Source organism: Thamnophis elegans, chromosome 4 (assembly GCF_009769535.1).
Source record: "Thamnophis elegans isolate rThaEle1 chromosome 4, rThaEle1.pri, whole genome shotgun sequence".
Classification (NCBI taxonomy): Eukaryota; Metazoa; Chordata; class Lepidosauria; order Squamata; family Colubridae; genus Thamnophis; species Thamnophis elegans.
The window spans coordinates 42,406,040-42,427,317 of NC_045544.1; the positions used below are offsets into that span (position 1 = coordinate 42,406,040).

The 21,278-nt window shown below is 35.5% G+C and overlaps 1 protein-coding gene across 6 annotated transcripts in view; it reads right to left on the reverse strand.

Annotated features, from left to right (window-relative positions):
• Positions 1-21,278, reverse strand: part of EPB41L2 (erythrocyte membrane protein band 4.1 like 2) — a 115,910-nt gene that overhangs the window by 41,379 nt on the left and 53,253 nt on the right. For all 6 annotated transcript variants that reach the window (XM_032215375.1, XM_032215374.1, XM_032215373.1 and 3 more), the window contains exons 4-8: positions 15,095-15,199; positions 5,497-5,539; positions 2,203-2,278; positions 1,245-1,463; positions 28-115 (exon numbers count right to left, since the gene is read on the reverse strand). In XM_032215375.1, coding sequence (XP_032071266.1) covers positions 28-115; positions 1,245-1,463; positions 2,203-2,278; positions 5,497-5,539; positions 15,095-15,199 — 531 coding nt within the window. The remainder of the gene's footprint in view (positions 1-27; positions 116-1,244; positions 1,464-2,202; positions 2,279-5,496; positions 5,540-15,094; positions 15,200-21,278) is intronic.

Below are 21,278 nucleotides of genomic sequence, written 5' to 3' on the forward strand. Positions count from 1 at the left end.
ATTTTCTATAAAAATGTTGGCTAATACCTTAGCATGATGTAAATCCACTCCATACATGGATAGCCGCTTGGCATTTTCTATGAATTGGGAATCTGCTTGTGCTGGAGTCAAACCCCTGCAAATATTTAGAAAAGAAATATTAAAAAATCAATATTATGTTATGTTGTGTTCTTATTAGTATATAAAAACATAGCCCTTGCTACTCAGACCATGGTTTATTTAAGCCAGTATTTTGTTTCTAGATATGGCCAGTTTTTGCAAGGGGTAGCATTGCTTTGAATCCCATCCATTTTAAACATCTCAAACATTTATTATTCATGCTGAAGGAGAGTCCAGTATGAAATATAATCACTTCCAGTCTTTGCATTTGTGAAAACATACCAGAGTAGAAACAGATATGCCAGAAAAAAGTGTTAAATCAATATCTGATAGTTGGTTACCAACATTTTGATAATTTTAAAAGCTCGAACAATAAAGGGAAATGCTCTGGTGTTTTTCGAACATCTACTATTTAAGCAAAAAAAAAGAACCGAACTTGCTCTTGAGGGATTCAAACTGTATTATCTCTCAAGATGAAGAATAGGCAGAGCTCTAGCCAGAGCTATTTCATTAGGATTTATGAAAATCTTAATGAAGTAATAAAGATTCTTGTCTCAAACAGTATTCCCGGCATTATTGAACATTTTTTGTACTGTTGAGTTTCTTTGATGTAATCAAGAAGGGGGGGGATCCCTAGTTTTTAGTCATCTTTGTTTTGAAATTTCTAAATGGTACTCAGAAATAATTTCATAATCATATGGAAGCTGACAAATATCTTGCATTTTAAAGTTCCTGTGTTCCTATGAACTTTTTTCCATGTTTGACTGTTACGTTTAGTTGTATCCTGCAAATTGAAACTTTGTTACCACTGGTTCTTAATTACAGACTTGTCCTATGAGAAATATTATGGGATCTTTCTCCCAAAACTTTATTCTAAAGCTCATTTCCTTCTCTCCCCTTGTTTTTACTTCTTCAGTGAATGATTGAAGTTTATTATTTTCATTATTTTTCCTTTCTCTCTTTATTTATTTGTATGCTATTAATAACAATCTCTTGATTAATTTACCTATTTATGAGAGAATGGCAAGGATATATTACATAATGCCTGACTACAGCCTAGGGTTATAGATTTTGTTTTTAATTGCATGAGCATTATCTGCCACAAGGAAACAAAAATGCATACAAATACTTGGAACATGACGCACCTGTGTGTCTTGTGTAATTCCACTACTTTATCCTCCAACTCTTTCGTCTGATTAGGTGCAAATTGGAATTCCTGTATGTAACCACTATCATGCTCCTCAGGATCAAAGTCACCTAGTTCAGCTTGTAAAGTATATGAACCAAGCAGAGCATGGGTCACAAAAGAGCATGGTAGACGTCCAGAAGCAATATCCTGACGAAGCTGCAAACAAAGGAAGTACCTAGGAAAAAGAACAATGATAATTGTCTGACAAATTTTATTTATTTGTTTCCTTTTTATCCTATTCCCTTATTTACTTTATATGTAACACAAGTTAGTGAACATTCATAATACTCCTTCCTTTTATTTTTCCCATAAAAAGCTTTAAATTTTTCTCTATTTTTAACATTTTAAAAATCTACATCAAAAGCAATCTGCAAACACAGAAATTATTTATTACAAAAAGGTTATATTTTAAAAACTGCAAAAAACCCCAAATAAAACCTATTTCTAATATAAAGCTGGAAAGTATACTGAAGTGCAATTATTCTGACTACTAGTTTTTAAGTAGTATACTTTTTAAGACTACACACACACACACCTTTAACCATAACCATAGAAATGTCAGAGTTACAATAGTGTTTCCTCCCTGACTTGCCCAGGTTATGATCTATATTTTGAATATCTGCGGTGGATTCAATATTGTTGTTTTTTTGCTTTAACTTATTCTTTTTTTCAGTAAAAAACAGCGCCATTAGATTATTAGTTTTTCTTAAATGACATTTATCTGCAGTAATTATTTGTACATACATTTCTATGCCAGATTTATGAAAAATACTACAAATCAAACACAGAGGAAAGTGATAGCAGCTTTTTTTTAATTGCCATTTTTTTAGGCTTATGAAATGTAATATTTTACAGATTTTCCAAGAGACCCTAAATAATGTAGGATTTCCATTCAATAATGCTTAATAGCATACCTGGTGATTTCTTCTGTTAATTGTGAAGGGTCAGGTGGGTAAAACTTCACATTAAAGGTGAACTGCCATGGCAAATCTACATTTAACACATTCCCCAGAGAATACATGGGAGAAAAAATGAAAACATTCAAAGTAAACATTTTTATCCACAAATAGAAAAAAATGTAGACACTAAGGATGGGAGAGAAACTCTTTTGTAAGAAACTGTTTATATATTGTAAAGAAACTGTTTATATATTGTAAAATTGCTAATATGCCAGATTTTAAATTGTTTTGCCCATACCATTTTAGATTAATGCATCTCCCTGTGTCTGAACTGTGTATAGAATCCTTGTATTTACTCTCAAATTATTTTGCATGAAGGCATAAGTATTCTTCCCCCCACCCCAAAGTTTTAAAACCTGTACTGAAATTACCACTGGAAGGCATTGAAATAAAAAGTTAAGCCATGTGGGGTCTTCATCTTTACTGCAGCAATTCATTTAAAACATTGAAATATTTTGAAACCCAATTTCTATTTTCTTAATTTCTTGCATGCTGGTACTGTGTATAACTTTTTTTAAATTATTATTAATAGGTTTATATCAATAGATATATAGATATATAGGTATTACTGATATTTATATAATTGGAATAATTAAAATTATGATCAGTATGAAAACTTGAATTTTTGGGACTGTATGAAAAAGCATCAGATGTGATTTATGAAAATTAACTTATTGTCCTGGCACCTCTACAAATTTCTTTAACTCCTTATTAGTATAACTGTCTGAGTAAGAAGTATTTGAGAGAATCAAAATCATATAATCTGAAAATAGATTTAAAAGCTATGTCTTACCTCCCATTTTCATCCCACAAATCTGATTACTGGATCTAAATGCTATTGCCAACACTTCTATAGCTAGGTTGGATAATAAAGGGGATAAAGATCAACACTATTGGTACCTCTTAAATTTGTAATGGGATCTGAATCATAACTATTAAATCTTATCTGAACTTTAGTTGGTCCATAAATATATATTTATATTTAATTAATACAAATTTATAGTTAATTAATATTTATATTAAAATTGTATTTCCAGATAATCAAAACTTTTAATATATCTAATTAACAAATAGATAGGGAAGAATAATTTTACTATATTGCATACATTTTAAGAATTTCTTGAGGGGATTTCAACTTGAAATAAAGACAAATGGAACCATAAGAATAATTTTACCTATAATCAATTGATTAGCTAACAGTTTAGTGTACAGTTTGCAGTCCATGTTAAGAAATGAAATGGACCTATATGGTGCCAAATCCTGGAAATCTTTGTCCAAGTTAAGGATCAAAATTATATTATATTGCTTCCAGTCTAGTCTAAAGTAAAGGATCCCCTTGGTGCAAAGTATTGCATAAATATAAAAATTCAGGTATTAAACTTTCTTTAAATTCTTTATAAAATCTCCTGACAATCCATCAGGGCCAGGTGAAATAGAAAAAGGAGATTCCATAAATTGGATGTCTTTGGGAGCCAATTCTGAGAATGTTAGCCTACTTCAATATTGATTTTTATATGGTGATTGATTATTAGAGGAATTGTTAAAAATAGTTAAAATTGTTCACTTATTCCTTTCGTTTTTACCAAGGGCATATGGGAGGACATTGTAGTTGAAGATCATCTCTAAAACAGAATATCAGTCATTATCAGAGAGGGAAATCATTGCTAATGATTAAAAGAAGCCAATTTATTTCACTTCTCCCTCCACCTCTCCATATTTTTATATCTATTTTTTAATTTTTTTTAATTTTATCTGTTTCATTATTTTTCAGCAATATTTGTTCTCATAATGCAAATACCTTAAAAATACTTGATTGATCTATCTAAGGTTGATAATGAACCGTATAGATGCAGAACAATGAATTATTAAAACTCCGAAGCTGCTGTACAAGCAAATCATTAAAACAGACTGTACAGGTGGCACCCATTTGCAGCGCTTCTGTTCCAGATGAACAACAGTGGATAATGAGACTGTGAAACAACTACTATAAACATGCACAAAAGCCTTTTCATCATTTCCACATGCATAAATATACAAAAAGGAGGCAAAAAGCATGGACAACAAGGAACACTGTACATATTGTTTATTTGTCTGCATAACACCTTGTGAGCAGCCTCACTACTCTTACAAAATGCTCACAATTAAAAAAAAAACCTAAAATATACCAAAATGAAAGAAATGTATTTAGCTAAAGGAAAGGTAACAGGCAACTTGATAAGTATGTTCCAATCACAAAAGTTACAAAGGAGAAAATTTCTTTATATGAAAATCAAAAGAGGATTAACAGACATTGTACTACTAATACCAGATTAGATTATGCAGTTTTACCAAATGAGCTTTGGCGTATTGTGCCAGGCTGATAAAGTATTTGCATCTGTTCGCTTTTCAATGGCCTGATTTTTCTAGGAACTTTTCTAACAACTGACTTGGAAAGTTCACCAGAACCTAAGACAATATATACCGATAAAGATTTAATCTAACTCTTCTTATTCTAGAAAGATCTAGATCATTTGACACTGCACACACTGAAGATTTCTAACAATATTAATCTTAACATACTTATAAATTTAATAAATACAGTATTATAAACTTCTGAAATTTTTATTATATTAATTTGTGGCTTTATTATATACATTTTATTTAAAATGCTACATTACATAAGGAGGTTTGACAAAATTAAGTGTGCAATCTTAGCCTTAAAGCATACAAGGGAGCCATCTGTTTTTCGTATTTAGGCAATAAAAACAAACAAAAAGAAAAACTCAGGATTTCAGCCCCATTTTTACGCCTCACCAAAGGACTTATCTCCCCGTCATTCATAGATGGCAGCTGAAATCCTTTGGCAGGCAGCTCTTTCAGCCATCCCCAAGAAACAAAGAGGGAGCTTGTTTTCCAGTGCATGGAAGATAACTCGTTCATCTCCATTTCTGCACCCTACCAAAAGAGTTCAACTCCCAGCCCCCAGAGAGGAGAAGGATTTTGGGGAAGAATCCAGCAAGAAAAATTGCAAATGGCGATCACATGATCGTGCACCGCTTAGCAACCAGTTGTCAGAACAGGTTGCCAAGCATCCAGATCACAATCATGTGGGGGTTATTAATGGAACATCATGTGACAACCAGAAATACCTTACAAGCTGTAAAGCACTCTTCTTGATGACATTGTAATTCCAGATTATTGTTAAATGAACAGTCATATATCAAGGACTATCTGAGGTGTGACAATAAGAAATATGACTGGAGCACTTACTGCGAATTTGCTTCTTTATTTCCTTTGAAGTATCAAGCCAATTCTAAAAAAAACGACACATAATGAGAAATATAATATTTAATGTGTTTTATAGTATATCTATTACTGATTCATTCAAAATCAGTATAAAATACTCTGAGAATTTTTCATCTATCAATTTCTAAATTGCCTCAACCACTGAAGAAAGTTTGGCCTTTAATCTGTAAGGATTTAAACAGCTACAGAAGTAATAAAATACAAAAACTGATAGTTAGGTTTAGGTTTATTCGATTTATATGCCGCCCTTCTCCCAAGGACTCAGGGCGGTGTACAACATTAAAAGAAACACATAATACGAAAGTTAAAAAGAGATTAAATAGGATATCCCAAACCCAATTAAAATTGACAATGACATTTTTTTTAAAAGAATTCAAATTAAAACTAACAGTAATAAATAATTTATTTTGTTTTGTTCAGACCAGGCTGGCTTGCTGGAAAAGCCAACTTTTTAGGGCACGTCGGAAGGACCGGAGGTTGGGGATTACACGAAGCTCCGGGGGCAGCTCATTCCAGAGGGAAGGCGCTCCCACAGAGAAGGCTCTCCCCCTGGGGGTCACTAGCCGACACTGTCTGGCCGACAGCACCCTGAAGAGGCCAACTCTGTGGGATCGCACTGGACGATGGGAGGCTACCGGTGGCAGTAGATAGTCTCGCAGGTACCCTGGGCCTAAGCCATGGAGCGCTTTAAAGGTCAGAATTAGTACCTTGAATCGCAATAGATGGCCCAACATCCTGGAAATTCACCAACTGAAAACTATTGTTAACAATAAGCAATAAACTACCAGTGAGTAAATCAATGAACCCCTCCTATCTCTATTGGAAGGGTCACACTTCCATGGCTTCAAAAATCGCAACAGCACTGGGTCCTACGAAGCTCAGGGAAATGATGTTGCACAAGACAATACAGCTACAAAGAAGGCACGGAGTAGCCCCACAGTGAGAGAGGTGGCAAGTAAATTTAACAAATAAAATACATAAATATTGTCTAGGTCTCACAAATGTTTTACAATTGGGATGTGAAATGTGCCAACCCTTACAGATTTTATTGAACAGGAAGAAATGACAGGAGAAAAACTGCCCTGCAAGTCCTAGGCCACTCAGTGCTCAATAAGACAGAATATGTTGAACTGCACCCAGAAACCAGCTAGTATCTTCTCTAGCTTGGAGAATAGAAATGTTACATGGACAAAAAAGGAACATCCATAACTACTTGTGTAGCTACATTCCAAACCAATTGTGGCATCTGAGTAGTCTTCATATCTTTGAAATATGGTCTTAACTAAGTCATAGACCGATAAGTTAATTTTAAACTTACATGTGGGCAGAGGTATCTACAGGATCTAATACTTCCATCATTTTGACTTATTTAAGATTTTCATGTTGATGAAAGCAGTGTTGTGCTGACGCTTTTTTATTGTCCCCTCCTTTCCAGTGTGATTTAGATATGAATAAGGAATACTTTTTATCTTGGATAAGTTGCTGAGCAAAAAAGATGACTTTTGCCCTTTCCCTCAGGATAGGATATGCACATCAAAGATAGAAACGAGGAGATAACTTTGCAAACCAGATGGAAAACTCAGAGACTGATGTTCTCTGTGCCTATTAACTGACAATGTAAAATTATTATCTGTATATACTAGCAAGTATATTACTGAGAACTATAAAATGAAAACGAGATATGTCTCATATTTTCTTCTCTGCGGCTTTCTCTCTAGCAGAGGATTTCTAGGGAGCTAGCTGTTTGTTTACAAACTCTTTCTCCTTCATAAATCACTGTCTTTTCATGAGCAAGTGAAAGGGCATACAAATTTTTTTTTATATGGTGAAGGAACTAGACCTCTATGATGTCTGGCGAACAATGAATGACAAGATACAACAGTACACATTCTACTCTCAACCACATAATTCTTGGTCCCGTATCGATATGGTCTGGTCAAACCCGGAACTACTTATGGATACTGTAAATATTGAAATAACAACAAACAAGTGGGCCGACCATCATCCACTCTTATGGCAATGGAAAGGAAAGACAAGGATAAAAGCTAGGTGGTCATTAAACCAGAACATATTACAAGAGAAACAATTTGTACAATCAATAGAAAAGGAATTGGGATATTTTTTCAAAGAAAACTGTAAAGAGCAGACATCAATACAAAACGTCTGGGATACGATGAAGGCAGTCGTGAGGGGAACATCAATAGCCTATATAGCAAGAAGAAATAAAATGCATAGGGAAAAACTTAATACATTGAACAAAGAATTAAGAGAGATAGAACTGCTGATTCAGAAAGAGCCAGACAATATTAAATACAGGGAAAAAGGAGAGTTAATTAAACACCAAATAAATCTGATTTCTCAAGAGGAAGTAGCACAAAACATTAAGAGAATGAAGCAGAACTATTTTGAACATGCAAATAAAATCGGGAGATGGCTGGCCCACAAAATAAGAAAAGATGAGGCAAAAAAACCTATTAAACAATTGAGCGACGAGGAGGGGAACTTGAAACAGGAAATAGGGGAAAAGAAAAAGATTGTACAGAACTACTATAAGAAACTATATGAACCGGACGAAATTAGTGAACAAGATATCAGAAAATACCTAATAGAACAGAAACTTCCAGTCTTGCCGGAGGAGATGAGAGAGATGCTTGATAAGGAAATTACACAAGAGGAATTGAAAAAGGCCATTCAAAAACAAAAAAACAATAAAACACCTGGTCCAGATGGGCTTCCGTCGGAAATCTATAAAAAACTCCAAAATACCGTAGAAGACAAATTATTAGAATTATTTAATGAGGCACTACAAAACGGCAAGGTTCCAAAATCATGGGGGGAAGCTTTCATTACCCTAATACCAAAGGAAGAGGCGGATAGTAGTAAAATTCAAAACTATAGACCTATATCCTTGTTAAACACGGATTACAAAATTTTCATATCAATTTTGGCGGAAAGATTAAAAATAATATTAAATCAAAATATCCATTCGGACCAAAATGGCTTTCTCCCTAAAAGACACATTCGGAACAATACAAGAATAATAATTAATACCTTGGAATTCTACGAAACAAGATCTGAGAAACAATTAGCATTAATTTTTGTCGACGCGCAGAAAGCATTTGATAACTTAGATTGGAATTTTTTAATCACACAACTAAAAATGATGAAATTTGGTGACAAATTTATTAAGATTATAGAAAGTATATATTCACAGCAATCAGCAAACATTATAATTAATGGAGAACTAACAGAGAGGGTACGAATCGGAAAGGGTGTTAGACAAGGGTGTCCGCTCTCCCCATTACTATTTATTATGTCGTTAGAGGTTCTCCTAAATCAGATAAGATTAAATCAGGAAATTAGGGGTTTGACCATAAAAAAAGAACAATATAAAACACAGGCCTTCGCGGACGACATGGTCTTTATTGTGGAAGACCCTCTAATCTCAGGACCGAAATTAATGAAGGACATTGAGGACTTTGGACGTGTGGCCGGATTAAAAATAAATAAGGAAAAAACAAAAATGATTATAAAGAACTTTCCCAAAAAACAGATAGAAGAACTAGAGAAAGCAATGGAATTAAAGGTAACTAAAAATGTCAAATACTTAGGGATTTGGCTATCTGCGAAATGCTCTTCTATAAAAGAAGATAACTATGATAAACTATTACGAAACATCCAAAAAGATTTAAAAAATTGGTCGAAGCTACAAATATCATTGATGGGAAGAATCGCAGTAATCAAGATGAATGTCTTGCCAAAAATCCTCTATTTATTTCAAACGGCACCGGTCAAATTAGGAGAAAAATTTTATAACGATTTGGATAAAATGGTACGAAATTTTGTGTGGAATGGCAAAAAGCCTAGAATAAAATATAAGCATCTTCAAGACAAAAGAGCGCAAGGTGGAATGGGCCTACCGGAATGGAAAGCATATCATCAAGCAGCAACAACAATGTGGATAAAAGAGTGGGTAATGTTAACCAACAAAAGAATCCTAACGATAGAGGGCCACAACTTGCAATGCGGGTGGGACAATTACTTATGGTGTGAGGGAAATAAAGTCCACAATTATTTTAGAAGACACCATTTAAGAGGGGTACTGATTAAGGATTGGCTGGAAATTAGAAGGAAATTTTATATCCAACTACCCAAATGGATATCCCCGACGGAAGCCCTGATATACCCAAATTTGATAAATTTTGACAAAAATGTTATTTACAATCAGCTGTTAGATGATCAAAATAGACTAAATTCCAGGGAAAATTTGGTTGAAATGGGAATAAATATTGATTGGTGGCCATACTTTCAAATACAAAATAAATACAAATCAGATCTAGCACAATTTGGCTTTCAGGACAAGGACCAGGAACTGGATAAAATCTTAATAGGACCAGACGAGAAATTAATCTCGAAAATATATAACTGCTTGCTGATCCGAAAAATGGAAGCAGAAAGAGTAAAAGAAGTCATGGTAACCTGGGCCCAAAATATCGGCCACACAATTGACCTGGATGACTGGGAAAGGGTATGGGAGTGGAACCTGAAATTGATGAAATCGACGGCCTATAAAGAAAATATATACAAAATGTTCTACCGCTGACATCTCCCTCCGACAAGACTGGCAAAAATTTCCTCAAAATTATCAGCCAAATGCTGGAAATGCAAAACAACGCTGGGCACGTACTACCACATGTGGTGGACGTGTCCGGTTGCTAAGACGTATTGGAAGCGAACGCTAAGATGGCTGAATGAAATCATGTCAATTAAATTAAGTCTTAAGCCGGAAATCTTTCTATTAGGGATAACAGATCAAAAAATATGTAAAACCAATCAATACCTTCTCGTCCACATCTTGACGGCGGCAAGGATCGCTTACGCGCAGTGCTGGAAGAGTGAAAATGCCCCCACTAGCACAATGGTGATGAACAAAATCTTAGAATTAGCAGAAATGAACAAATTGACAATGCGGATTAACGATAAAGAAGACACAGACTTTTATAAAGTCTGGGAGAAATTGTACAAATGGCTTGATGAGACAGTGAAGATTCAGATATAAAAGGAGATAGCTGACTAACTTAAAACGATCTAAGCAACAACTCAAATAAACAATACACAAAGACAGAGGGACAAATGAGAGTAGAAATGTATTAGAGGTGAGAATTCACCGTTGAGTAACACCATTAGACCACAACGTTGGAATAACTTGAAAAGCTGATAGGTAATCCGTTATAACTACCTGCATGGAATTAGCAACCTAGTTTCATACTAGGTAAGGCGAGATGAGCAATGGGAGATGAAAATATGTAAAGAGCTTTATCTATTTTTGTATCTTGTATTTTGTAAATCTTGCCTTTTTTATATAACTTTCAAATAAGGGAAAAAAAGAAAAGAAAAAGAGAACCAGGTCATCCTCTGAAGAGGAGAATATGTAAATACAACAACGGTTAGAGTGGATGGAGGGAGGAGTAGAAGGAAAGATAGGAAGGAGAGGAGAAAGGAGAGGAATAGGAGAAAGGGAAAGGCAGAGGAAGAATGGGAGGGAATGTAAGAGTAGGAAAGAGGGGAGGAATGGGAAGAAGAGGGGAAGGGTAAAGGGGAGGAAGGGGAAGGAGAGAAGGGAAAGGAGAGGAGGAAGGAAGGAAGGAGAGAAGAAAGAGAAGAAAGGGGGGTAGGAAGGAGGGAGGGAAGCAAGGAGGGAAGGAAGGAGGGAAGGAAGGAGAGAAGGAGAGAAGAAAGGAGGAAAGGAAGGAGGGAAGGAAGGAGAGAAGAAAGGAGGGAAGGAAGGAGGGAATGTAGGAGAGAAGGAAGGGGGGAAGGAAGGAGGAAAGGAAGGGGGAAAGGAAGGAGAGAAGGAGAAAAGAAAGGAGGGAAGGAAGGAGGGAAGGAGAGAAGGAGGGAGGGAAGGAAGGGGAGTAGGAGAGAAGAAACGAGGGAAGGAAAGAGGGAGGGAGGAAAGAAGAAGTAGGACCGTTGTAAGATAAGATGGATCTATGTGATGATAAAAAAGCAATCTTCAAGTATATTGTCAACAGTAGGGAAAAATTGTTGTAAATACATATTATTAATAACAGTTATGAGATCATATAATTGTGAATGTATATATGAAATTGATAAAATAAAATTTATTTTTAAAAAAATGTTTTTTTAAAAAAGAAAGAAACACAAAGACCTTGAGTGTTTATAACATTTTTTCAAAGATATTAGATTTTATGGTCATAAAAGATAATTTAATTGCTTCTTCAAATATGCAAATAATATGAAAGAATTTTCTTTTAGATTAGATTGCCCTCTACTGTTTTCCTCCTTATAAATTCCTCCTTTTCTACAGATAATGTTTTTTCCATGCTAGTTCATGAAAATAACAGTTCCAGAGGTATAAGTGGTCTGATGTTCAGTCTCTCTGTAAACAATAGAACAGCAATTAAAATTAGAATAAAATACATTTAATCCTTTACAAAGCAGAAAATATAGCTTTCACAATTAATTATTCATGTATAATTTATATTTTTCTATGAAAAACCTTTGATACACAGGTTTTTCTTGAAAATAAATAAAAATACCTTTTTATTGCCTTCTGTATACTAGTAAAATGCTTATACCATCTACTTCCTAAGACTGTACAAGCTTAAAGGAATCCAACCAACATATTATCCCAGGTACTGGGTTAAACTCTAGTCTAGATAATCACAGGAAGAGTTCAACTTCTAGCAAATTTGAGCCACTTTGTTGGCAAAGTACTGTGAAAAACTGTCAAAGCTGCCAAGTGGAAGATAACACTCTCCTAAACTGGAAGATGCCACCCTAAACAAATCAATCGGGCAACAGCTCATCAATGCTTCTGTTACTATCACAATGTCAGTCTGAATCTGAACTTGTACTAAGTCAGATTTACTGTCACTTTGTCTCTTGGAGCTCCTTAATAAACCAAGGAGACAATCAGAATTAACAAGAAAGAGAGGCTACTTAGGAGCAAACTCATTAAAGCTTCCTGTACACAGTCGTTCATTATAAAAGCAACAGAACTGGCTGCCAAATTGTTAAGATATTCCTTAAGTGTCTTTGGAAATTTCTCTAGATCCACTTGAGGCAGTCTATTGTATTAGATTTGTTTGCCCATTGGTGGGCATAGTTAACAGTCAATTTTATTTGAACCAGAAAATCACGTGACCACAGCAGGAGGCTCAAGGTAATTTATACCCTTTTTATCCAGATTGTTAATTATCTGCTCTTAGATAAAGACAAGATCTAGTATATGCCCTTTTACATACATCAAGGTATTATATTTACATAAGATCTAGTATACAACCAACTACATATATCAGAGTGGAAATTACAAGTGGTCACTATTGCATTTACAAATTCCCAAGCCTTCCTGGAAGCCTAGAATGAGGTCACCCAACAAGTAATAGGAGAAGCAACACTAGCCCTAAGACTTGATCGAAAAACTCAGCAAGACATTCTACAAAAAAATCTTTGTCTTCTAAGGAAACAAAGAAATAATAAAGTTCTTCTATTGTATCATTTGTGCAGTCAAAAACTGATGAGAAATGGAATAATAAAGTTCTTCTATCGTATCATTTCTGCAGTCAAAAACTGATGAGAAATGGAATCACATATTTTGACTTATATAGCAATGGCAGGGGCAGACTCCTAAACAGAGCATAGTGCAGTGATGGCTAACCTTTTTGCCATGGCGTGCCAAAAGCAAGGGGAGCAGGGGAGGAGGGTCGTGTGCGCATGTGCCCACACCCATAATTCTATACGCCCTTCCCCTTCTATGCATGCGCGACCCCCCCCCCCGCTCTCCCCCTGCTTTTGGCAAGCGGCGGCACGATGGACCCGTTTTTCACCCTCTCCAGGCTCCAGAGGCTTTCTAGGAGCCTGAGGAGGGCAAAAACGGCCTCCCCCCCCCCCGGAGGCCCTCCAGAGGCCAGAAACGGCCTGTTTTCCAACTTCCAGTTTGTGCATTGAGCTGTTTTTCACCCTCCGAAAGCTTCAGGGAAGCCTCCTGAGGGCAAAAAATTGCAGAAAATCATGGCAGAAATCAGCAGAGCTGACAGGGCAATGCCTTACGTGCCCTCAGAAATGACTCCGCGTGCCACCTGTGGAACACCATAGGTTCGCCATCATGGGCATAGTGTAAATATAAGACTCCTCTGTATGATATAAACTACAGGGCTGGAACAGAACAGAGCAAATCCTTGCCTCCTTGTCTATTGTACAAATCATCACTTAACCACACTGAACTCCACTTCAGGAAAACATGAAGGATATTTTTTATGTCTCATCTTCTGTTAAATGAAATTATATATTTCTGCATAATGAACAACTGATTGCATTCGTTTCATTTCAGCCTTCTGCAGTGAGTTCTAGGGTCTTCCCTTCTATCATTGGGCATTGGAGCACACTCGACTAGAAGTGCCGCTACCACAGCAGCATAGAACACTCAGGCCCCTATTGGCGACATAGGTAGGGCAGCTACATGGGCATCTCCATTGCCCTTCATAAGGCACTATCAGTTGGATGCGTTTGCATCGCCGAGGCATCTTTCGGACAGAGGGTGCTTCAGAAAGTGCATGCTCCATTGGGAACTATGAACCAGTAAGTTCCCCACCCTAAGGATACCTGATTTGGTATGTCCCACTACTGGACCCTCCTGAGCCATCAGCTGGAGAAGGAACATTGGTCCTACCTGAACGTTCTTTCTCAGCATGGGGCAGGAGGGTCCAGACCCCTCCCTGTTAGCTAGGTCCGTAGTCCACTCTGGTTGGGTAGGCTGTGGGGTAGGGGCTGCTCTTCTCTTATTCTCTAGGTTGGAGCTACGTCTTCGTCGCAACTGGGGCCAAGCAAGAGGGGACTAGAGGTGTGGCTTCAATTATGACTCAGTCTCTGGGCAGATAAAGATGTAACAACCCATTACCGGACCCTCCTGAGCCACATTGAGAAAGAACATTCAGGTAGGACCAATATTCCTTCTAATTAATTGTCCAAACAATGATGATGTTATTTATTGCAAATGTATTTTTAAAAGAAAAGTGAAAATTGGAGTTCAAATACTTTCAGTCAGCATTATCTCCTTCAGCTGATCACATCCATACAACATCTAGTCCAGGGGTCCCCAACCATGGATCAGTACCGGTCTGTGGCTTGTTAGAAACCGGACCGCACAGATGGAGGTAAGCGGCAGGCAAATGAGCAAAACCTGATCTGTATTTACAGCCACATCACCCACTCAGCTCATCAGGTATTAGAATCTCATAGAAGCACAAACCCTACTGTAAACTAAACATGCAGGTGTTTTAGATTGTGTGCTCTTCCTCCCCCCTCCCCCCTCCATAGAAAAATTGCTCAGTTCAAAATATGACATAAGAAATAGCATTATAGTTATTCCCTTTTATAGCATTATAGTTATTCCCTTTTATAGCATTATAGTTATTCCCTTTTCTGCTCAGAAATATAGGCTCCGGACTATAAAAGACTTAATGTTCAGTAATACATTCCCATATATTACAAAAGTTCCCAGTCTTTTAGAAATCCTTCTTACACATTTAATACATACCTTCTGATCTGTAGGGTCTTGGAATAACAAGCCAAAATAGTCCCGTTCGAGTAGGTTAAGATGCTCACACACTTTGTCAAACAACACCTGCCCTTTAGCTTTTTTCTAGGAAGAAATAGGATAAATCAATGAAACATTTATATAATACAATGCTAAATATATTTTATTTTAAAACACACCAATACCAAAGAAAATTACTCTGTATTTGTTATCACTGGTTTCAATTTGCTATTTCAGAAAATAAATCAAAAGTGAATAGATGTTTCATAGTCTATACCCAGCACATAGGAAAGCGCTAATTAAAACGAATAGAGGGGAGCTATTTATTTGGATAACTGAAATTTAAGTAAGACAAATGAAAAATCAGCAGTAATTCTTAAAATCCTGAAATAGTGTTGTATATTTAGGAATCATCAAAGTCTCTTAAAACTTTTTTTAAAAGGAATAAAATGTAAAGAGTTTGTTATCTGAGGACTTGCTAATTATCAAATACAGATAGTCCTCAACTTACAACTTACAACTATCACTTACCAACTATTCGAAGTTACTTTATGTGTGGGACACACATAAAGTACTTGCACACCTCCATGGTCATGAGACAGCATTTCAGGGACTTTGGCTACATGCTCAGCCTTCAATTAGCTGATATTTAAGTAGCAAAAGCTTCATTATTTTTGCTCTTTGCTTTAAACATTAGACTTACGAAAATCTAATGATTTTGATTTAAATATTTAAAACAAGTGTTAGCCATCAATGTACTATTGTCTAATGTTCGATTTGTAATGAAGAAATATAACACTTAAGTAATTTATAGAATCTTATTTTAGTTCATTAGTTTTCCTTTTCTTTTTGCATTAAATATAACATTCAAGGTACACTTACAACCATGACCATATAGCCATGATGGCGAATCTATGGCACATGTGCCACAGGTGGCATATGGAGCCATTTCTGATGGCATGCGAGGTGTTGCTCTGTCAGCTCCAGCACGCATGTCCGCACTGGCCTCCACTTTTCAGCCTTCATTTTTGGCTGTTTTTCGTCCTCCAGAGGCTTTAGGGAAGCCTCCTGAAGCCTCCAGGGGGAGAAAAATGGCCCAACAGGTAACCCGGAAGTCTGTTCCCGAACATCTGGTTTGCATGTTGGGCCGTTATTCGCCCTCTCCAGGCTCCTAGAAAGCCTCTGGAGTCTGGGGACCAACTGGGCCCACTGGAAGTCAGAAAAAGGGCTGTTTCTGGCCTCCTTGGAGGCAGGGGAGGCCATTTTCACCCTCCCCAGACTCCTAGAAAGCTTCTGGAGTCTGGGGAGAGCAAAAAAATGGACTTACCGAGCCCACTGGAAGTTGGAAAATGGGCTGTTTCCGGCCTCCAATAGGCGGGATGTGGACGTTTTCGCCCTCCCAGGCTCCAAAAAAGCTGTGCGCACATGTGCGGGGCAGCGGGAGGGGGGTCATGCATGCATTCACAGGAGGAATGGCACAGGGGATTAAATTATGGAGCTGGGCAGTCGTGCGTACATGCTTTTGGCACCCAAGGTGAAAAAGGTTCGCCATCGTTGTCATATAGCCTCAATAAAACTTGAATCGATTAGAAGATAATAAAAGTTAATAGAATGATTCAGAGTCTCTAAGTGAAACATGAAAGAACCAACTTTTTTCAAGCCACCTTAACAAAGATACTCCCCCAACTACACAAAAAAAGAATAAATAAAATGTTAACATTTTAAAGAATATACGATATAAGATACTGATAGAAGAAATTATCAGAAATAACTGATTTGATTAATATGATTTTTGATATTTCCATATGACACAGAATGTCAGAGAAAACTATACTACTGTTTTAAATAATTTGGTGCAGCAAAAGTACACAACAAGCAGATAAAATTTCAAAAGGTTTGTTCTTAGGTTTGCATCAAATATTGTATATAATTTTATTAATACAGTGTTTCCCCGAAAATAAGACAGTCTTATTTTCTTTTGACCCCCGAAAAAGCTCTTGGCCTTATTTTCAGGGAGGTCTTATTTTTGAGGTTCAGGAAGCGGTGAGCATGGTCACCTCATGGCTGCGGCTGCTGCGTTGCAATATTGGGGGGGCTTATTTTCAGGGGAGGACTTATTTTAGCGCATACACTCAAAAGCCTGATTGGGCTTATTATCCAGAGAGATTTTATTTTGGGAGAAACTGGGTAGTAAATTAATAATTAGTACTGTTAAATAGTAATCTTTATTAATTATTAATTTTAATGCAGCATGATATATAACAACACTGGGTATAAACATCCAAAGGAGAAAATTTGGGGCATTCAAAGTACTGTACTTTGACTTGAATTAATAAATGAGAACAGACAACTCGCCTTTCTGGCTTTTCAAGATTTGTTGAAACATTGAAATAGTGTCTGCTACTGGCAGAATTCAAGAGGTGCAGTATGGTGCCTTTCATTTTCAAGCAAGTCCTACATCCCTATTTGGCTATTTATGGCATTTAAAAAGCAACTATAATGTGACATTTCTGAGACCTGGCAACTGAAAGGCATTTTTGCAATTGCTTATCACGCAGATTTCAGTAGACGCCACTGCAATTCCAGAGAAGTCCCTTCGAGTGCCTAAGTGTAGGCTCTTACAACACTAAAGTTATTGTGCCTGACAGTCAGAGACAGAAAGCTCTAAACTGAACGAATTATCTATGCTGTTGGGCTATGTGCTACACAGTAGTTGTGAGAAACACTGTACAAATACAAAGGACAAGGGAGAAAAGGTATGCAATAAAACTACCAAGCTCAATAAAAGCATTGTTTGTTGTCCAAAAGAAATCAAAGCACATTCATACCGAACTGAACTGCTCAATTTATATTCAGCATTTACAATTTTAACTGGATCATTCAGTTTTATATCTCATCAGCTGAAACGCAAGGAATAATGCAAATAAAGCGGGGCAATGCAAAACTATTTCTAATAATATACTCAGGTACAATTTGGTGTATGTGTAGTTTTTAAACTTGTATTTATTACTCAAGATTTTACTTGTCACCTTATATGTTCAATTTATCATTTAAGCAGGACTTTAAAATGTAATAACAAATAAATCCAAGAAATTAAATAACCTAGTCTAAATTGGATTAAATATGTAGAAAGTTCCAGTTTAGACTTGTATTGAAAAAAGGAAATCTATGTGCCAAACATTAAATTGAAATAAGTTTTCTTTCGTATGTAAAATAAACTTGAAAAACGATTAGGAAGGAGTTAAATATGTTTTGCTATAAAGTTAGCTATCACACATCACATGTACTGTTGTTATTATTATTATGTTTCCTACTGAATTTACAACTGCTAAATCTTCAGTATCCAGAAGATAATCATAGCATACATAACCTGTTAAATCTTGCATTCTTATTTTGTGCTTCTGGTGCTACATTTTTACTTTCTAAATAATATTTAAGATTCTAGTAAGTAAAAAGATATTTTACATTTTACTATAAATATAATTTTGCCAAATGACTCTCAGCAGTTATAAAATCCAATTTGCCACCCAATTTTACTTAATATGATTACTCAAGCTTAGGTTTCAAAAACATCATTGGCAGATTACCATTCAAAAACTCTTATATGATCAAAAATTTTATAACTCACATGCATTGTCTGACCACTGTAATCTTGGGTAGTATTTAGCTAACAGTATTTTGTTGAAGATACAAATAAAAAAATGTTACCTTTGTTGAGGATTTTGTTGGAACAATCCAAAAGAAATGTACTCATGCTGAGAAAATATTAATCTTAATCTATCATCTATCATTTAAAAACTGATTTATAAGAAAATATTTAAATAAATAAATTCTTTTTAATCAGACCAATGAGCCATCATGGACTAGTATCATGGACTAGCAAAATGACAGTGTTTAGAAGAAAAATAGCATAAACTGAATTCTAACTGCTGGAAGCTTCTCAATCATATTTTGTATTAAAAGATCAATGTGAAAAAAAATCTGTCAGAATGGATGTTTTATCTATAGCTTTAGATGAAAATAAAACAGGTATGCTATTTCACTTTACGTTATGTTTCTAAATTTAACACTATATATTCATGACTGCCAAATCTTTTTACAGAAAGCACAGTTTGATACAAGAAAAATACTTGGAATAATTTAAACAGAGTTTCTAAGTTTTAAACTATAAATAAAATATTTTATTTTAGTATTTTGCTGGAACATAATAATATTGACAACTTACATGTTTAAAAACATGCCCGATATAGCTTATTATGGCCAGGAAATCACTGGCAAATTGTAAGACATATGGTACTTGAGTATTTAATTTTTTATAAGATAGCAAGTGCAGTCTTGCACTTCAATCAAGCAAACTACAAAATACTTGAAACAGTTATGTCATGCCCAATACACTTCAGTTGTTCAGACGTGCATAAAATATAGTTATGCAGTCATATTTAAATGTCCTTGTCATAACATTTTAATTAGAACAGAATGCCCCTGTGTAGAACTCTCTAATGAAAATTGTATTTGCTTTGGAAAGTGTTTTTACAATACGTTGGTTGCCTAGATCTCATTATGGCATTCTTTAGACTTGATAAATAGTTATATGATTGGGTGCCTAAAATGAACTATATAATAAAGCTTGTACATAATCTCAAACATATATTTAGATATTTTAATTCAATGAATAAAAGATGCAGTTACTGGATTTAGTATTTTCTACTTATTGACAAATACTATACCCCATGTTTTACTAAATTGTAAATAACCAAGAATATAGGGCAATAGAAATATTAAACGTTAACATTTATTCCTCTCATATAAGACTGAAAGTAATTCATCTAGAAGAAGGAAGCAGGAGCAGAGAGGAAGCTGGAAATAGTCTGAAACATATTTGTGAAGGTGCAGGATTCTTGTATTTATATATCGATGAGAGAGAGAGAGACAGATATCATACATCTGACTTGGCTGCAACTCTTATTTTTAACATTCAAATATTTCATAGCAGTCAGAGAGAAAATAAGTTCCTTAATTTGGACAAATACACCTACAACATTTCCATAAAGGGAAAGTAATGGAGATAAACACAATAGGTTTACATAGACTTCTCAGACAAATCATCAATGTCAAGTGTCAATGTTAATATTTTACAAGAAGGTTATTCTAGTGTTGAAATGTGGCCTAATTTCAATCATTTGAGCTGCATCTGCTGCCTTATTAAGTGAAACTAGGGAACCTATGATCCTTGGGGTCATCCTTTTAGATATATTTCCTTACCTAAACACAGAAACAGAAAGGGCATGGGCAGATTGCTAGGTTTGATTTTAAACTTTAAAAAGAAAACATCTTATTAAATAAGAGAGATGGGTAACAAGACAAATACAGATTTTTTTCCTTATTTTTAAAGAACATTTTGATCGCAACATCTGTGGTTGATCTGTCATTTTTTAAAGAACATTTCCACTTCTTTTTTCTTGGTTTAAAGTGATACATAGCTAACCATATTGGATTATTGGTTTCTTCAAATGGATCAGCACATTTTCCATAATTTGTCCTTTATATATAGTGAGAGCAAATCATGATTGTATTGATAAATACAATTCTTGGAATAATGACAAAGTTATTACTGGATGACATATTTGGTGAGATTTATTATTTATTTAAAAATATGACACTGAGATCTTAATAGCTGTGCATTATCAGGGTACCACGCATTGAGAAGTTATAGTTCAACTCTAGCCTGCTTCATATACTGAAGAGTAACTCCTGCGGAGAGGATATGAATCCTCACCATGCTTTTTATGCAGTGGTGGGATTCAAATAATTTAACAACGGGTTCTCTGCTCTAATCATTTCTTCCAACAACCAGTTCATCAAACTGCTCAGAAAGTTAACAACTGGTTCTCCCAAAGTGCACAAATGTTATCATAATCTTCTGGTCTTGGCTTGGATGCATCATTAGGCCAGAGCAGAGTATAAATGAGACAGGCCTTGTTTTTGGTATTCCAAACTTAGCATGTCTTAAGGATCCATAAGTAAATTTAAATAAATGAAATTTGCTGGTTGTGATCTGGCATTAAACGCCTCATTGAATTATGGATTTGCCCCTGAAAAGCTCCAGAAGAATTCCATTCATTCCACATTGTAAGGATTTCTTTGGCATCAAAGAATGTCATTTGGAAAAGGCAGTTGTACTGTC